Raw genomic sequence first — 19,991 nt, forward strand, 5'->3', positions numbered from 1 at the left:
TGCGGAAAAACTGTGCAGAGCAATTTCTGACACAGTTTTTTTACTTATGCTCGTGAGATTTATTCTGAGGATTGTTCCACATCAATTCACATCAATGAAAATGTACACAAGTTTTCCTTTAAACTTTCCATCTTAATTTTCAAAGAAAGAATCTATTCTTTAAAGAATAATGTTTTACTCATAGTTTTTGGATTTTAGATCATGAGGTTACCAGAATCATGAGCCAATGAGAATTTCATATGGAAACAAGATTTAATGAAATTAACACCTGCAGTTAATTTAATTATATCCCAAAGGTATGTGAGCCATTGCGTAGTCCATGATCTGGAGAGTGACGAGCGCTACTACTTCATCTGCAACAGTTGGATGATGATTGGAGGTGGAGGGGTTGGTCTTGACAACACCTTCCATATTGCATCATCCAAAGACTTGCACAAGTTTGGACACCTGTTCACTGCCAGGACTGTACGTGATCTGCGTGATGGCCATCTGTGGTTGTCTGTTCTGATGCGTCCAAAGCACAGTAACTTTACCCGTCTGCAGCGAGCATTCTGTTGCCTGTCCCTTCTCATGTGCTCTATGATGACAAGCATTATGTTCTATGGAATCCCAAATGATCCAGCCGATCAGGTCATGGACTTTGGCACTTTTAGAATTACCATCAAAGAGATCATCATCGGCATTGAGAGCTCTCTAATCTCCTTCCCAATCAATCTCCTCATTGTGCAGATCTTCAGACACATCAGGCCAAGTATCAAACTTCGAACAGCTGCTAACAAAGAAAAATACATGGTAAAACTGAAGCCCGAAATTGCCCATTCACTTTCAAGTATTGACTTGACCAAGAAGGAAGATTCGGAAAGGGAGTCTGCTGATGATAAATTGACATTAAAAAGCCTGACAAAATCCGTCCAACATAAAGACAGAGAAGTCTCTTCCCAACAATCACCAGAAAGGACTTCTCGTCATTGGGTTGGTGGAGGTGATAGTTCTTCCACATCTTCCAAAGATAACAACCCTCTAAACGCCTCATCTGCTTCTTCTACCACTTCTCTGCCATCATGCATTTCTTTGAATAGTACGCTGTTCCACCAGGAGATGGACGACTTTGTCCTTCGATCTGTCTCTGCAGTCATGAAAGAATGGGGAAGTGACAAGAGTTCAAAGCGTGTAGAGGTATTTGGACACGGAGGGCTAGAGAAAGTCGATAGAACACGGAGTGAAACTACTGACGACACAACCACTCAGTCAGTCAAACAAATACCTAATTGCGTGAAAGAGGGAATTGAAGAAAATAGCCGTGACTACGATTCTGATCTCATGGGAAAGAAATGTGATGGTTTCACCCATAACTTCTACCTGTACTCACGGTTGATGGAAATGGTCAAGGATCTATCAGTCATATCTTCAGACAGGTTCTATGACCCTGAAGAACACAAACAAGCTATGAGGGAAGCCCAGACCATCGTCATGACAGCATTGGATATTGAGACACCTCCCATATCACCTGATGAGTCTCTGCTATCAGATTCTGTGGTAGAAGGAAAGATTAAGCTGAAACAGAGAACCAGGGTGAATATATGTATTGATTTGTTAACAATATTGTTTAGTGTCAAATGTGAAGAATGATTTCTTCAACATCAAAGGCTATTGCCTGATGTATTTCATGTACGATCTGTATGTTGTCTTATATTATTCATGCCATTATAAATTACACCTGCTACTAGGTTACTGACATATTAACAAAATTACCATAATTGTTACGTTTTTACCACACATGGAGATAAATCATATGTGACTAAAAAATAATAACCCCAACTTGATTTCAGTCACTCAGAAGCACGGTATTGGGATGTGTGTTTGACATTTAGGGATTGCATTCAAATAACCATAACAGAAAAATGTAAGACAATTCAAGTAGAAAGAAAAGATTAAGCTGTGACTGCTGAAAAAGAAAATTTGTGACAAGTGATGAATGTAAATGAAAAACCATTTTTTGTCTTCTTTTCTTTTATGCCATTTTTTTGCAGGGTCTTCCACCTGCATGCGTGTACATTGCATGGTTGTTGGTGTTTGCAACCGTGGTCGCTTCTTCTTACATCACGATGCTTTATGGCCTCAAATATGGCAAACAAACAAGCATCGACTGGTTGATCTCTCTGTTTATAGCTACCTTTCAGAGCATCTTCATCACACAGCCCATCAAGGTTCTGTTCCTTGCCATCTTTGTTTCACTTATCTTCAAGCAGATTGAACCAGAAGAAGACTTCAGTGATGACATTGAGGAACTCCAAGTAGGTAAGCATTACATAGGTGTACGGTAAGAAAAGTATTTCTTTACACTATACTGAACAGTAATTGATTAGTGTAAAAAACTTCAAAATCTTCAAGATTGACCTAACCTTTGGGATGTAATTGTCTTGCAAGGCTCTAACTTAGTTTGAATATAACAACCTAAAAGTATATATTAGATGCCTTGAGGCATTACGTCAAACCCCCGTTTAGAGAAAGACCGCAGTTCAGACTGCAAACTGCGGTATTAGACCCCAAATTGTATTTGAGATCCCTGGGGGCCATTTCATAAAGCTGTTCGTAAGTTAAGAGCAACTTTAAAAACGACTGGTGATCATCGCCAATGGTGTGTACCATTTACCGCAAGACAGGATCACCAGTCACTCTTAACTTAAGAACAACTTTATGAAACACCCGCCTGATCAATCCCGCTTGGCCAGGTAATCCCTGCTATCTCAATTTCACCTCCACAGGCCAAATTATGACCATTGAGCCAGGGACAAAATGATAAACAACAGCTGTGCTATTACGTAAGACTTCTCTGCCTGTAGTAGGACCTTCAGAATGAAATTATTGTATTCGATATTTAATCACGTTTTCAAAGGCATATTGTATTCAGAAATTCAATGTTAGTCCATTTTCAATTTCGAACGAAGAAAATCGACCTCGAAATAAGGAAAGTAAGTGAATAAAAAATGGCGGCATGCTTTGCCAGGACCAGGCTCGGGCTGTTATGTTATCTTCGGACCGAGGTCAAGAAACAGGTGTTTTGATACTTACTTGGGCAGTAGGGTTTATCGTACAGGAGAAGAGAATTGATTGAGAAAAACCATGGAGTAGGTCCATGGAAAATCATTCAGTTTGCTATATGTTTTCGTGTATTATGGTTATTTGATTAATCTTTTTTTTTTCTTTCCTTTGGCATGTGTGTGTGACTCGTCTTACACTATTACTTGTATGTGTTCTTAATATATATAAGTTGATTATGCCAAATAAATGATGATAATGATAATACTGATAATTTGTTTCTATCATTTTTAGATGATGCTACACAGACTCGCAGAGCACTTCAGAAACGGAGGAACACCATCGCCCATTACCATCCCCCAGCTACCTCCACCATAAACTCCCACCTGAAGAACAAGCAACTGCAGGCTCGCATGTATTCCCTGCTGTGGCAGATTGCTGGTTTCTTATGTTTCTTCTATCTGCTCATCACTATCACATACAGTCAGAGAGATAGGCAGGCGTACTGGATGACCAGAGGTACAAAGGGACTCTTCTTCCATCACAAGAATAAAGACTATGCATTGGTGAGTCTAATTTTACTAGAAAGTATTTTGTTACATTCACCATGTATGATCAGCTTGCTTATAACTTGATTTTGTTTTTGTCTCGCCTGCGTAGCGGAGCGAGACGTAGGTATCACTATTTCCAGCGGCGGCGGCGTCATCAACAATTGTGTTGTACACCAAATAACTTTCTACAGCTTCGAGGTGGGATCTCCAAATTCATACCAGAGGTCCATCTCCTGAAGGCATAGGTCAAGTTCGGATATGAGTCGATTCGAATCATATCAAAGGTCAAAGGTCATTGAACTTTCCATGACTGGCACAATTGTGTTGTACACCCAATAACTTTCTATAGCTTTGAGGTGGGATCACCAAATTCATACCAGAGGTCCATCTCCTGAAAGCACAGGTCAAGTTCGAATTTGAATGAGGTCAAAGGTCAATGAACTTTCCATGACTGGCACTGTGCTGTGCTGTACACACAATAACTTTCTATATCATTGAGGTAGGATTGCCATATTTATACAAGAGGTCCATCTTTTGAAGGTGCAGGTCAAGTTTGAATGGGAGTTCAATTTCATTAAGGTCAAAGTTCAATGAACTTTCCAGGACTGGCACTGTGCTGTGTTGTACACATAATAACTTTTTATTTCTTCAAGGTAGGATTGCCAAATTCATACAAGAGGTCCATCTCTTGAAGGTGCAGGTCAAGTTTGAATGTGAGTTGAATTTGATTAAGGTCAAAGGTCAATGAGCTTTCCATGACTGGCACTGTGCTGTGTTGTACACACAATAACTTTCTATAGCTTCGAAACAGGTATTAAAGATATCTGACTGGTACTGTATGTTCGGATGCTTTTTGCATCTGTTCCACTAATGGCATGACCTTTTCTGTTTGTTCCACTAATGACATGACCTATAGTTTTGACATGCAGTCTCTTCATGACTGCAATATGCAGGCGAGACAACGCTTGGCGTTTGCCTTGTTCTTTTATTGTTAAAGGGTTGTCTTTGAAAACATTTGTAGCCTTGGGAAATTATATACAGTATGACTGTAGAAAAGTCTTTGGAAACCATCTATACATGATTGTTTTATCATTTTTTAAACTGATAATTGATTCATGCATTCAGAAATAAGGCTTACTTGCTATGACATGGTTTGTCAACTTTGTTGAGAATTGGTAGGTGTAGAAGTAAACATTAGCTATTATTGTGTAATATTTTAAACTAGAGTTTTCAATCATGACATTATTTGTATTTGTAAATTCAAATTTACTTGTGTCATTTAATCATAAAAGATTAAACAAAATGGGCAACTTCATTCAAATATTGATGAGCTTTACAAGTTGTTGGTGATTAAAGATGTATGAAATGAAAGGAATTAAAAGCCCACTTGATTCCTTAATAGTTTTTGAATTATATTTTAAAGATGAATGACTTCCGTAGTTTCCTGACGTGGGCTAACTCAACACTCCTGCCTGGTCTTCTTAGTGAGGATAGATGGGGAGCCGAGAAGCAATCCACATTGATTGGTGGGGGTCTGAGACTAAGGCAAATCAGGGTTAAACCAAGTAAGTCATGTAGTAAGAGTCTTCATCTCATTTGAGACGGATAGAAAAGTGAAGTGATATAAGAAGCTGGAACATGCTTTTAATCAAAAGTTCCTGACTGATTGAATGATGATGTACAGTACAAAATTAGTGCCTTATATCATTAAAATGCAACTTTAGAAATGTTCATTTCACACTGCGTCCTCGCTTTCATTTTCACTTTCTTTTTTGCTTTGTAGGTTCCTGTAAAACTCACCCCTTGTTCGTAGACGTGATCAATGACTGCCGAGCCCCTTTTACTTCGGATTCAGCGGACAGAGAATTATACAATGCATCTTGGAGTCAGCCCATAGTTAACACATCTGCCTTCTTGAACTCATCTCAGACAGTGGAAGAGTGGAGTCTTTCGAACTACTCTCCCTGGCACTTCTACCCAGACAGATCTACAGGAATGTGGGGCCACACAATGGTCCTTCCAAACAGTGGCTACATCTGGGTACTGGGCGCCGACTACGAAGAGGCTGTGAATTCCTTGGCAGAGATGGTGAATGCAAGGTGGTTGGATGCTCGCACCAGAGCGCTGTTTGCAGAGTGGACAGCATACAATGCAAACACCAATCTTTTCTGTGTAGTTACATTCCTCATGGAGACCCCTGCATCTGGTGGAATGCTGAAGCTCCCCGAGGTACAAGCAGTTAGGCTGCACCGTTACGCTGCAAACTATAAACTCTTTGTCATCATCTGTGAAATCCTCTTTGTTTTGGCCCTCTTCTTTGTAATGTATCGAGAGTACCTCAGGTACAAGCCCATCGGTATCAGAAAGTACCTCAGTGACAAATGGAACTTGTTGGAAATTGCCATCATTGTCAACTGCTATGTATCTGCAGGATTATACACCTACCGCTACATTATCACCAAGCAGCTCTTCCATAAAATGAGAGACGAATCAGTTCGCTTTGTAAGTTTCCGTTCTGCAGCTAGCAGTGACAATGCTCTAGGATATAGCTTTGCAGTTATCATCATCCTTAGCTGTGTCAAGTTTCTTTATCTCTTGCGTCTCAACCCTCGCATGTATCTTCTCACTGCTGTCATGTCTGACTGCTACCATGAAGTCACTGCATTCAGCTTTCTGCTCTTAGTCCTAGTACTTAGCTTTGCCTTTCCCATGTCCATCACCTTTGGTAGCCTTCCCCACTATCGTGATATCACCAAATCAGCAATCACTCTCTTCACCACACTTCCAGGTAATTTTGTCTATGATGACTTGATGTCCGTTCATCGAACGATTGGTCCGCTTACTCTTCTGATATTCCAGTACTGGGGTTGTTATTTATTTTTAGATCTTTTGATAGCTGCCCTCAATGAAAGCATGGTGACCATCAGGAGAAATCCTCCTCCACCTTCAGGGAACAGAATGATAGGTCTTCTGCTTTTGTCAAAGATATTCTCTTTGCTGGGTATCCCAGAAAGGTTTCACATAGGACTGGATTAGAAATATATAAAGCAAGCAACTGCAGTGATATATGTTCATTTGTTTTAAACTTAGATATCATGTTGTGCTGTTATTATATATGTTATTAATAATGAAATTGACAATGATTTCTTATTCTCTAACTATCAGAATTACATTTTTAGACACAGTTTTCAGAAAAACTTGTCAATTAATTGCTAGTTGTTAAACATCTTTTGTAATAGAATTACAAACATAATTCATTTTATTGTTTTTATTTTATTGTTCACTGAGTAAGATCAGTAGAATTTAATAAATCTTCATTACAAATGAAGAATTTTGTTGCCCCTTCCTGATACAATTTGTTCTTATTATATTTTTGCATCTGCCTGCTAACACTTGCTGGATGTATTATTCATAAACTTCCTTCCGCCAAAGGCGATGCAATAAGCACTATTGTTTTCATATCTTTTTCTTATGTCTGTCTGCCTTTCCCATTTCCAATCTTGCAAGAACTATACTACAAAAAAAAAACAGTTTGCTGGGTTAATTTCACAATAATTTCATGTTTACATAGAAAAGGGACAATTTTCTGATTAACTTTGAAGATAGAGGTCAAAGGTATTAAACAAACTTTTAATGGGTCAACATCTAACTAAGATCATGATCTGAATAGTGTTGGAGGTATAGAAATGTCAAAAGGACAGTTACTCGCCTCTTACACAATCCAAAAACTATATTATGGACTATATTACGAGACACAAGTCTCGTAACATCAATCACCCTATACTGTACCATTGGATGGATCAAATCCATGCATACTGAAGGATATCAAATTATGAAGAGATTTTTTTAAAGAGATTTTGATGACGTGATTATCTTGAATAGCCTTGCTATAAATTTCAAATTGTGTGTAGTCAAAAATTAACCACAATAGAACGTCCGTCTTCTTGCCCATTTACTCTGTAAAGCTTGTCTTCTGCTTGGAAAGTATTGAGTAATATACTAATAATGATATTTGGTATGATAGCGGGCCCCAAGTCTGCGCACCTAACAATTTGAGTTAAGATTTAACATGAATTTCTTCTTATTTCACAAAATCTTTCAGTTGATAATGTTCCTTACATCATAATGAGTTAGTGTGCCAAATATCTCATAAAAATTTGAAAGAAATATATAATTTTCTTGGAAAAAATCTCGGGCAGTCATTTTCAGATTGAAAAAAAAATGGTACCCCACGTCTGCGCACTCATTCACTTTGCACACGATTCAAGGATTTTGATGACAAAAGCTGTATTTGAGGCTGTCACATAAAATGCCCTGAATTCATTATTTTTCCACCATTTTGAGTCGGTTTTTTTATGAATACCTGTCTATGTAGTGCATGTGTAAAGTTCGTGCACGTTGCGTATCTTCTGTAACTAAAATCGCGCAGATACGCGGGTGCGCAGACTTGGGAGACTGCGCAGACATGGGGGAACTGACCATACTTTAATGTTAGTCATATGTGACACTCCTGACACTTCACAATTATTACCTCAGCTTTAGCATAGCTAAATAATAATACCAGCTACCAATAATAAAAAGACTTCTTATTTATGAACAGAAGCTGGTACAATTCTAAGAATTTAAAACGTAATCCAACCATATGGCAATAAATGTGTGAAGGTAGAAAATCAATTTTTTTTTCATATTGCAGACTGGCAATTCGGTAAGAACGTAATTACAGTTGCTGGAGACAATTATCCCTCATCTTGCGTATTGAATAAATAGTATCAGTGATTGTCTTCTCTCTGTGGTTATCCAAATTATAAAGTGAACTAGATAACACAATTTTTTTTATTAGAGAAGAATATCATTCTGAGAAGAATTTTTGAAAAAGATATTAGTCTTTTGTGTATTAAACAAATGGAGCTGTCCATGCTCTCTATGACATTGACAGGCTGGACCAAAGACCTTATAATATATTACTAGACCGAAAGCTGCGCGCGCGTTCAGCACAAAACAAATGAGATTAGGCTCCGCCTACCGCGATCATTTGAAGACAAAAATAAGCCCCCATTGACATTCATGAGCGTAAATATATTCATATTCCGGCCTTGTCATTGGCTAAGAGCGTCATTAATACGCGATTTCCCCGATTCTTTGTCATCGATACTAGTGGTATCGTGTTACAGAAGTAATTATTCATTTGACCTCATTACGTCATCTAATTTATTCATTCTGAAACTTTTCTTTCCACACAAAACTGGACCTACGAACACTCCGGTGAGTACGTATAAATTGATATAACCACATGAATTCAGTGGACTATTTACAAATTTCACACTGTATTTTGTGATCTTAGGTTATTTCTCTACCAAATTAGAGAGTTTACTATCATTCTTCTGTTAAAGGAAAGCAGAATTTAGTCTTTGAAATTGAAGTTAGATTGTCATCGTCGCCCAGTGCAGCCTGTATGTTGCTTGCAGTGTTGCGGTTATGCCGCTGTGTTAACCACATGTATTTTGTACGGGCTCCTAGCCGATTGGGCATCGAGAGAATTTCGGGCCGGTTTGGTTCACCTCCAATTACTAAGGACCAACCCACGATTGATTAAAGCAAGCAGAATGAAGCTTCTTTTTGTACACTGTAACGTTAGATCTAGAGGGAGATCTGCATCTATCTTCAGTAGATCGAAACCCAGTCAGGAATAAACTGTGATTGTGAAGTGGAGTGTGGATGAAGATATATTGCCTGTCATTGTGTCAATCCTCACTTTCAGTTTCAGATATCAAATTTATTTTGCATAACTTCAGGCTTCTTCATTTAGCCCCCACCCATTTTAACTTATTGTTATTTATAAATAGGGTCTATAGTTAGACTCCTAGACCAAAAGCTTCAGTCTCTCTATTTTGGTTGTTCTGCTGAACTGTGTTGGCTCACTCACGAATAGTAAAAAAAAATGTCAGAAATTGTTGAATAAATCCCCAGAAACGACGGTTATTCCTGTATACGAAATAATATGCTGCTCTGCATGCATGTTTGTCTTATTATCAATAGGCTAGATCTAGATAGGCCTAACGTTAGAACTAATTTCTAACTTGGTTAACAGAGGATCTAGGCCTAGTGTTACTGTTGCTTCTTAATCTTATTAATATTATTTTAGACTTAGATCTAGGCCTACGGTACTTCACTTTTATTCATCGATGCTTTCTAATTCTAGGCCAACCTAATTCAAATCGAGTCATCTAAATTATACTTTCCCAACCCGCGACACTTACCCCAGGCCCAGGGCTTATGATCTAGGTCTGTAATTTAGGCCTAGATCTAGGTCTGGGCCTAAACGACTCCATTTACATGTACAAGTATGCCTGTCAGTGTCAGTGGACCAAGGACTAGATCTAATCTTGGTCAATAATGGCAATGAAGTTTAAACTTTTAGCCAGGAATAAAAGACATCAAATCAATATAGGCCTAGATCTCAGTTTAGAACCAAAGCTTTACTTTCTAGGTCTAGATAGATCGAGAGTCCATCGTTACTATCTAGATCTAGACCTACGAGTAATTTAGATACGCGAATGCTGTTGCACAGCTCTGAGTCTTGGACTAGATCTATACTTTCTTACAAATAAACATGTAGATCTAGACCTAGTGCATGAGATGAAATTATGTTAAAGTCAAATGAAATAAGATTCGGAAATAAAAAGATGCAGATGTTTTTTTTTGGGGGGAGGGCAGACATTTGAAAAAATTTAGAGAAACCTAAAATTCAGAAAGCGAGGGCCAGAAGTAACCAATATTACCTATGGCCGTTTTGTGCATTTTCTAAAATAAAATTGAAGGATGTCATGCAATTCTTTTTTTGATGAAGGTTTTCACATTTCATCTCTTACCCAAATCCCTCCCCTATACATACGGCCATGAAAATCACTTCTTATTATTGTACTCTCTTTTCTTTCACAAACAGGTTGAGTTTGAAGAAAAAGAAAAACAGGTCGAGTTTGAAGAAAAAGAAAAACAGGTTGAGTTTGAAGGACAAGAAAAACAGTATAGAGGTCTACCTATATGGTTCAAGATGACGATCATAAGTGCATGCATCATTTTGCAGATTCTCATCCAGGTATAAAAGTTAAACTAACCCATTCAAAATTACAGATACATTACATGCATTGAATGTTAACCATGTTTACATTAAATAAAAATAACCTGAGCCACAAAGAGGTAGGATCTGTACGGAACATACACTTCTTAAATATACAGGCTCTCGAGTCTAAAATAGAACCAATGTCAAAAGTTATGTACTTTGGGCAAATTTATAAAATTAGGACATGTCTTTGATCTACTAGTAATTAAATTGCCTTTTTATTTCCTATTTGTTTATAAACAAAGCAATATTTATTTTTCATGAGTTATATTTTATAAAATTCATTTTATTCATTCTTTAGTGTGATATTCATATTTCATATTTGTAGATTTACAATTTTTTTTTTGGTTTTACATTTTGTCTAATAGGATGATGCAATTTGACAATTTCCATGGAGGTGATTGATGATGATAAATAATTGGTGAAGTAGGCCTAATAGAACAGTGCCTGGACCACAGAGAGAAATACAAACTACAGCAGTTATATGAGTGAGTGAGTTAGTGATTATTTTTGATAATGGAGGTTGTTCACATTTTTTGGCAACAAATAGACCTGCCTTTGAAAAACCCATTTCAATTTTGTTTCTAGATTATAGTTAGTGTCGTTTTTAATTACAGATCAAAATATTCTGTGCAACAAAACATATCAACTTTATTTCTGACTATTCATATAATTTACATATGTTAATTTATATATTCATATTTACAAGAAATCTCTGTCATTTTTTCGAAGAGTACATGTAGTTAGAATGGAGAGTGGTATGTAAACTGCAGAGAACATGTTTAAGTGATATGCTTTATAGAAGTACAACTTTATAATTAGAAGAAAGATTTCCTATGGTATGTGTTGAAACATATATACCTATGCATAGTCTCACTTTTCTTAAAACATTTGTTTTATAAATCATGACAATTTAATTGATTTTCTTTCTCTATTTTTTTCAATCTGCAGGACTGGTGTAACAGATGTTTTCATTCAAGAAATCCAACTATTCAACATTGAAGACTTAGGAACCACGTGATGAAGATGGAAAAGGTTTTTTTTTTCAAAGTCCAATTAAAAAAAAAAAATTATTATCACAACCCAAATTCATGACGTATGAAATTTCTTATTGATTTTCATTAAAATTGGTTGCAAAAAGAGAAGCTATAAACATACAAATAGGAGCAGCGGATTGAAGTTGCTTGAAAGTGGGGGGGGGGCACAGGGAAAATGCTGTTTTATGTGAAATTTTTAAAAAGTTGCGAGCAAGCAAAATTTTTACATTTTAAAAACAAATATCCAATTTTGTGATAGATTTCGACAAAAAATTCAAAATGATATATTTCACCCTTTGCTTTCCTTTTTCTTTTTTTCCCCTTGGTCGTGATTTTTCTTCTTTTTTTTGGGGGGGGGGGGCAAGAGCATTGGCGGCGGAAGGCAAAAAATTTAGGGGGGTCCACCTGAATTTATCCACCTAAATCTTAGAAGGGACCACAAAAATTTCCAGCAAAAAAAAGGTTGTCAACCACAATTTTAGGGGGGCACAACAATTTTAAGGGGGGGGTCTACCTGAATTTAGGGGGGACGCAGGAAAAAAAATTGACGAGCAAAAAAAAAAGATTCTCAACAAAAAAATTAGGAGGGGGGACTGTCCCCCACCTCAAATTTAGGGGGGACAGGTCCCCCTATCCCACCGCTTCCACCGCCTATGGGCAAGAGTCCTTCAAGCCCCCCCCCCCCCCTCCATCTGTACGAACCTGCTTATATACCCCACTCACATGAATTATTAAACTTAATGCACACAGGATTTCCTTCAGAAGTATATTATAGAAATGAAAATATTGTTTTCTTGTTTCAAAGGGCACTCGTCATGGTGACCATAAAACAGATCCTTCTCAAGTGAAAGGGGCACAGAACAAATTCTTTAGAAGTGCTCTTCTTGGGTAAAAAGGGGCAGTGATTCAAGAAAGGGCACTTTCAAGAAGGGGAGGGGGCACTTTGTATTACATGAAACGGGCTCTCAGATGGAAGGGCACAGAACACGTGGAATGCATTTTTGGGTGAAAAATTGCATATAAGGAAGAGCACTAATTGGTATTACCTAAAACATGTTCTCATCAGGTGAAAGGGACACAGTACACGTTCGTGAGGGGGCATTTTCTTGCATAAAAAGGCACTTTTCAGTGCTTCAAAAAGTAGGGGGAATTGTGCCCCCCCCCAGCATACAAAAACATTTATTTTGGTTCAAACTATTAACATACGCTTAAGAAAAAGGTAAAGCTTAATCCTCTAATAATGTGATTTTTTTTCTGGATAATTAATAAAATTCACCACTAACCAGAAAATTCCTTCATGTCTTTCATTTGTGTTCATATAGTATTTGTACCGAGCTAAAATGAAAGGGATTTGGAATTGGCAAAATTCAAAGTGAGACGGAGATCGAGAGAGGGAAAGAGTGATGAGAAGTGGGTTGAAAAGAGATGAGAAAGAAATGGAGGGGCACATAATTATGAAGAGATAATTTAGAGGGGGTGGTGAGAGAGCTGGTGTTGGAAGTAGGAACAAAAGGGGTGGAAGAGAAATAAGACGAGATTTTTGGAAACCAGGAGACAGATAACAAGTGGGAAAATAAGAAGGAAATATATGAAAAGTTAAGTTGCAAAAGGGGCTAGGGCCACTCCAAGAAAATCATTTTTTTTTAATTCTCCCATATTGCAATATTCTTATGCGAAAATGAATTTTCATGATACCCTACCATTAGAAATTCAAAATTGGGTATAAAAGAAATCTACTTATCTTCATATTTTTTAAAGATATTATTTTCCAGAAAAATTATGAATGGACCTAACCCCTTTTGAAAAAAGTGAATTTTCTTTTTTTAGTTCACTTTTTTAATGGGAATTTCAACTTTTCTATGGTATGATCTTATAGAGCTACTAAAAATCAATTAAAACATAAAAATCAAATTTGATTAAAAATGGACCTAACCCCTTTTAAAAGTGAGCTCTTCATATGTAGGAGAAGGGCGGCACAAAAGAACATGAGTGGGAAAATGATTAAATGGAAAAAAAAACAGAGTAAGAAATGCTGGAGAATAAAGGGGACAGGAAACATATTGAGCATGATAAACTGGGGCCCGTTTCATCATGAGTTACAAGTATGGTAACTACGAATCAAGGTTCCCACGGTTATCACAATAATAGCGATGTTTAAATAGCTCAGTGTAATTCATTATGAAACGGACGCCAGAAGAAAGCAGGCACGGGGATCATGAAGATTTTTTTTTTTACTTCTCCAAATTAAATTTGTAACAAGAAATGACTCTTTTAGTGGTGAAAGTTATTTTTTTCAGTATTCATACTCAACCAGTGAAAATGAATACCATCATTGTAATAACCATGATTTGCCCCCACCCCACCTCCACCTTTTTACCTAATCGCGACTTGATCTACTCTTTTCATCTTCCCTTTTAGAATTAGCATAGGCCTATAGACGCAATACAAACCTTGTTTTGTTATTAAGTGATATCGCTTGTGATATCGATACTTTATAAAGCGCAACGTATCGTCTCAGATTTGCGCTTGCTTGATTCGCTGAATCCTTCGCGTCACGAGCGCGTAACAAAATGAATACATTAATAAATTTGCCAAGTTGACCTTTGTCATTGCGCTGGTGTGCGTATTGTCTAATACACGTACAAAACCACAGTTGACGAGGGAGCATCGTACGAAATTAATATTAATGGGGGCTTATTTTAGCTTCTAATGGATTAAACAAAATGGCGGTAGCTTCGGGGGCCTGGGCTGGACTAAAACTTTGAAAAGTATTTCAATTGACACCCATTGTTTGGATTGTGCCTTTCATATTGATAATCACTGTTTTTGTTTTAAATTTTGACAAGAATGATTTAATGTATAATGTATTTTATTTGAAAGTGTTATATGTACATTTTGTGCTGCTGAGCAGAATGAGTTCCAAATCTTATTACACTGTATTATGTTTTATGAAAACTTTGGTCTGTTGGGATTTTCATATCGTTTGCTTTTAGTTAAAACAAAATCATTGTGAATTTCATCAGAAAAAAAAAAAACTAAAGAAAATCTTTAATGTTTCCAAGTTTTTTTCACTGGTATCTTAAAATTAGATGCATTACTAGAACTGATTGAAGAAGCATTTTTTTAATAAAAAATTATCTCTTGTCTCGTTCAAAATTTGTTACATTTTCCCTAGGGGTAGGGGGGCACTGATGGAAAGTATATATGTTCTGGGATGCGTTTTTTCAACATTTGTTATCTGACTTGTCAGATCTGACAAATTAACTTCCATGGTTTTGATTGGCTGAGAGGCACAGCTTTCTGACTGTTAAACTGTGGTAATTGTTGGATAAAACAATCTGGCAAGTCCTTACATGAAATCCCCAGTGTCACATTTATGTTCACATAAACGGGGTAATAAGTAATAGAATGATTTATTCACTACATTTTCTAGAAATAATCATTAATACAAAGAGCTTGCAAGTTGTTTTCTTTGTTCCATACTTTCTTTCTAATAAATGCAATCGTTCATATTCAAAGGTTATTACTAATAGTTGCTCTATTGTTTTTCTTGAGAATACAAAATCATGATAGGGGAGGCTTGTCGCTGAGATCTTCAGAAACATATTTAGGTCGGGTCCGATGTGTGGAGACCTGAGCAAATGAAAGCATCATCTTTTGCATGGAGATTTTCAGCGTATATTCATCAATTATTACAAATGATTGTGAAGGTTTGTGCTCTGTAATATTGTCTGACATCCAAACAATTTATGAAGTATTGCTTGAAATCGCTGTCTTGTCCGGACAAAGGACCAGTCTGGATTTAAAACATCCAGGTATACTTCACACAAATTGATTTAAGAAACACAATTGTGGTGAATCAAAATTAAGAAAATAAGAGAAAAACCTGGGGTGGTATTCTGGAACACTGTCATAAATTTTGTCATTTCTCTCCGAGATGTGACACCGCTATGATTGTCTTTTCCCTGTCATATCTCTCAAAGTTCCCGCCCATCTTTTCCAAAGCAATCCAATCAAAATCATCGTTAGTTCCCAGTGGGAGCCCTTCTAGCCAATAGGAATGCCCCGTGACAGGTAGGGGGTATCCCAAAGGGGTATCCCCAATTCTGTTGCTGGCATCGCGCAACTACCCGGCAACTTAATTACAAAGAGAGACAGGGAGCTGTGAAGGATTTTAAAGGAGAAGTAGAAAAAGAAGGAAAACAGAGAAAAAAGGAGGAATTAAAAGATAGGGCCTAACTAATTGTAGCATGAAAAAATAATTTTAAAAATTGTCATGGATGATGAGTGAAACCAATACCACAATCTAATCTAAATGATATTATTATATGCTTGACATTCAGTCGGCAGGGTGTCGGGATATTTGGTACTAAAATATATAACAAAGATATGACAAAATTTATGACTGCTACCTCCTGTCATAACTTTTGTCACATCTTTTGCTTGTATAAAAGGATTACGCGCATTAAAGCCGCGTATTTTTGGTGCGCTTAAGAGAAGAGACGAAATTTATGACAATTTTTGTGACGAAAGTTCGACATCCACCAGAATACCGATTTGTCATATCTCTGAGATAAGATAAAATATGGAGAAAAGACAATGTTCAGAATACCGCCCCAGAATATCATTCACAAAAGTAAGGAATCCAGATAAATTGTAACTCTGAATTTGCTAGTCTTACCGTGATATTATTCTAAGATCTGAATACTAAGTGTCTTCTAACTAAAAGGCAGGAAACTGCATGATGAGAAAGAAATTAAACTGTGCAGAATTTTATTTTTGTATAATTCTCAGCCCTGTAGTAAAGCTTTAAGTCTCCATGTCAGGTACATTACCCTGCATGGAAGTTTGAAAATGGTGAGTTAAAGATAAAATGATTTACAATTTGATATTGTTTATAGAGACTTTCCATAATGCAAGATCATTTAAAAAAAAAAAAACAATTTTAATGAATGATACTCATTGATCTGCCAGGGTTGTGAGTGTTTAGATCGTTAGCTGATATCAGATTTTTTTGTTTTTTCAGTTTATTTTTGGTTTTCCTCGGTAAAAAAGAATGCGAGCTCTTTCTATTTTAGACTTTTTCAACACTCTTCAGCTTTTTCAGATCTTTTTATTTGTGACCACTTGTCACACCCTTGTGCATACGTATGGTTGTGGATCGTATTACCGAACACTTTTCATGAATTTGATCATATCAAACACATTATTCCAATAAAATTCACCAAATTTTCACCATAAATACACAAATACCTACAAAATATGCAGAAATTCTGCCGAAATTGTTTTTCTCATTTTTACGACATCAGCTTCCAATCGGACCCCTCTTCGCAAGTGAAATATTTTGGTCACTTGAAAAAGGTATTGTATTACCGAACGTGTGTTTTCTATAGGAAAAGTTGGGAAAACAACAAAGTCACTGATGAGCTATTTTGACCATATTTGTTTGTTTGAGGATATAAAGACTTCGAAATTGTGTTTTTGATCATTTTTCATCATTTTTCTATTCAAGTTCCATTTGGAAGGATGTTGCAAAGGTTAGAGAGCTTACTAGTATGAGATTATTTTTTGACGCATAATGATGCGCATGTTCGGTAATACAAGCTTAGGCCGGTCGGTAATACGATCACTCACTACTGTCTATTCACTTAAAATACCAGCTTGAAAGGTTGTGCATCTTGAAAAAAAAATTTTAAAGAAGTTTCACTTGATATTTCAAAATATTTCATTACAATAATATTTCTGTAGGACCTCATTCTTTTTAAGAAGGCTCATATCATGGATATTGCGATTCCAAACAAGGGGAATAGATAAAAGTGTGTGACTTTGGCCCTGTAACATTGTAAATATTAAGAATATTGATTTATGTCACACTTGGCCCCCCGGCGTGACAATTTAAAATGATTTGGAACGTAAATTTGGGAAGAAGGCAGATCCAGGGGGAAGGGGCACAGCCAGCGCGTCCCCCCATTTGAGAGCCCTAATAAAACTTTTTAAGGTAAATATAATTTTTTTACTTAATTAGTGTACCCCTCCCCCCTTTGAAATTGACCTTTTTTAGCACATCCAGCCCAAAGGGCAAGATGAGCTTATGCCATGGCGTTGCATCCGTCGTCTGTCGTCCGTCCACAATTTCAAAATGCTACTACTTCGCCATTTCAAGTCCGATTTCAATTCTGTTTGCTTTATATGATAGCACTAGGGGGGATTCAAAACTTCTACACAGAATTTTGAAATTCATTAAATATGCTAATTTATGCGCATTTTTCAAAATTCACAAAAAATGCTTCTTTATTTGTTGACCGATTTTGATTTTTTGCTTCCATCTGGTAGAACTTCATGAGCTTCATAGCTGTGTAAATTGATTGAGTGTGCAGACATGGGACACCATAATTGTTTGATCAATATCAAAATACCAGGGGGTTGTGGTTTTGTGTAAATTTGGAAGAAATTTTGGGCACGCATAATCTTTGATAGAAACCCTATGTGGGATGCTGATGAATTTAATGTTTAATCATCAATCCCACTATAGGCCTACATTGTAGTTCTCACTTAACATTTACATTATTTCTGTTGCTCGATCTTCAAAACATGCAATGTTTTTTTAATTTAAAGATAGACAAATGTGCATGATCTATTATTGTCCAAAGATATTACAATGAGATCTAGATGTCATGGGCCAGGCGCGTAGCCAGGGGGGCGGTGGGGGCGGTCGCCCCCCCAAAAAAAAAGTCCCCAAAAGAAAAAAGAGAGAGGAGAAAAGGAAAAGCGAAGGGAGGAAAGGGAAGAAAGGAAGTTTTGTCGGTGTTTCATTTATTTTAATTTTCTTTTTCTAAAAAGAAAAACCCATTCACTCTTGCTCTCAATTTATATTTGCTTCCGTGCTGCGCGAGGATAAAATGACATTGCAGCTCTGCTTTGTTTCCCTCACACTTTCTCTAACCCTGTTTTTCCACCTCAGCTATACGTGTTTCTTGCCAGTTCAAGTTCAAATGCATACATGAGGGCATGGAATTAGAGTAAGGTTAGGTCGTAGAGTATGATTTTTTTTTTTCAAATTGATCGCGCAACTTCTGGTCGGGTCGGCTCCGGGCTGGTCAAATCTTTATATCAATTTCTGCCGTCACCTCCATAATTATAGGCAACTTTTCCTGCTTTTCAGCCCATTACTATAAACAACCATAATTTGAGGGCAAACAGGTTTCTATTTTAAAGAGGAAGATATGAAATTTGTGTCGTATTAAATAAAAAAAAGTACAATATTTTTTATCAAATTCTATCAAAAGTTCATGTCATTTCTCTGCACATTCATCTCCTGTCCTATTTTGCGCCCTCAGTTTGAAATTTTGAATGACAGTTAAGTTTCTTTATCATTAAAAATGAAGCACTTCAGGATTAGTCAAAAAAATCATTATTATCCCTTTTTCATATAATTTCAATAAATCACAGAAGTTTCAACTTTTTGAGCAGCATTTTCCTATTGTAATGAAGTTCAATAATCTTAGAAAATCAATTGAATTAGAGGTATTCGAGATATTTGCATTTGATGAAACTTCCGCCCTTTGAAATTTCAGGGTTTCGATTTGCTCTGCGGGGGGGGGGATATCTTCCTCCCGGCATACACCATTCTTCTCCTCTATTGTGCGAGTTAAACATGCACTGTGGCTAAATTGTTGGTAATCAAACCTGATCTTTCCAAGGGATCGAAGCATTCAATATGACTTAGAGAATACCTCTTCTCGGGATTCTTTTCTTTGCAAAAAATGATAAAACGTTTTAGCTTCCGCGCCTCGCGCGGAGTGATTATTATTATAATTTCCTCCATTTTATCCCTTTTTTGTGCGTTCACATGTTTTTTAAGAAGGTTCAAAATAACAATATAGTCAACTGAACTGGAGCTGATATAGGTACGAGAGGCAAGAGAGATGGCTCCTTTTCATTTTAATTTATGAATCACCGAAGCTTCGCGCGGGAGAACTCCCCCTCCCTGCACCCAACCCTAGGGAGCGCGCTTTGCGCGCTCTGTATAAGTGTTGGGTGCGATGCCATGATTTGGTAGGGGGACGGGGCAACTCGGACAATCTATTATAACTTGAGCCTGAAGACTTGAAACCAATCTATATTTTCTAGGGTAACTTCAGACGCGTAGCGAGGGGGCGATGGGGACGGTTGCCCCCCCCCCCCAAAAAAAAAAATGAAAAAAGGGGAAAGGCTGGGTATAAGAAGAAAAAAAAGTGAAGAGGG

General features: G+C 37.0%; 1 protein-coding gene across 1 annotated transcript in view; it reads left to right on the top strand.

The window, feature by feature from the left end:
- The window catches only part of LOC121409728 (polycystic kidney disease protein 1-like 2), a 38,980-nt gene extending 31,791 nt beyond the window's left edge, over positions 1 to 7,189 (top strand). Inside the window, exons 23-27 of the mRNA XM_041601636.1 lie at positions 297 to 1,572; positions 2,031 to 2,298; positions 3,334 to 3,605; positions 5,014 to 5,155; positions 5,374 to 7,189. Coding sequence (XP_041457570.1) covers positions 297 to 1,572; positions 2,031 to 2,298; positions 3,334 to 3,605; positions 5,014 to 5,155; positions 5,374 to 6,626 — 3,211 coding nt within the window. The 3' untranslated portion in view covers positions 6,627 to 7,189. The remainder of the gene's footprint in view (positions 1 to 296; positions 1,573 to 2,030; positions 2,299 to 3,333; positions 3,606 to 5,013; positions 5,156 to 5,373) is intronic.
- Positions 7,190 to 19,991: the final 12,802 nt, after the last annotated feature.

Source organism: Lytechinus variegatus, chromosome 2 (assembly GCF_018143015.1).
Source record: "Lytechinus variegatus isolate NC3 chromosome 2, Lvar_3.0, whole genome shotgun sequence".
Lineage (NCBI taxonomy): Eukaryota > Metazoa > Echinodermata > Echinoidea > Temnopleuroida > Toxopneustidae > Lytechinus > Lytechinus variegatus.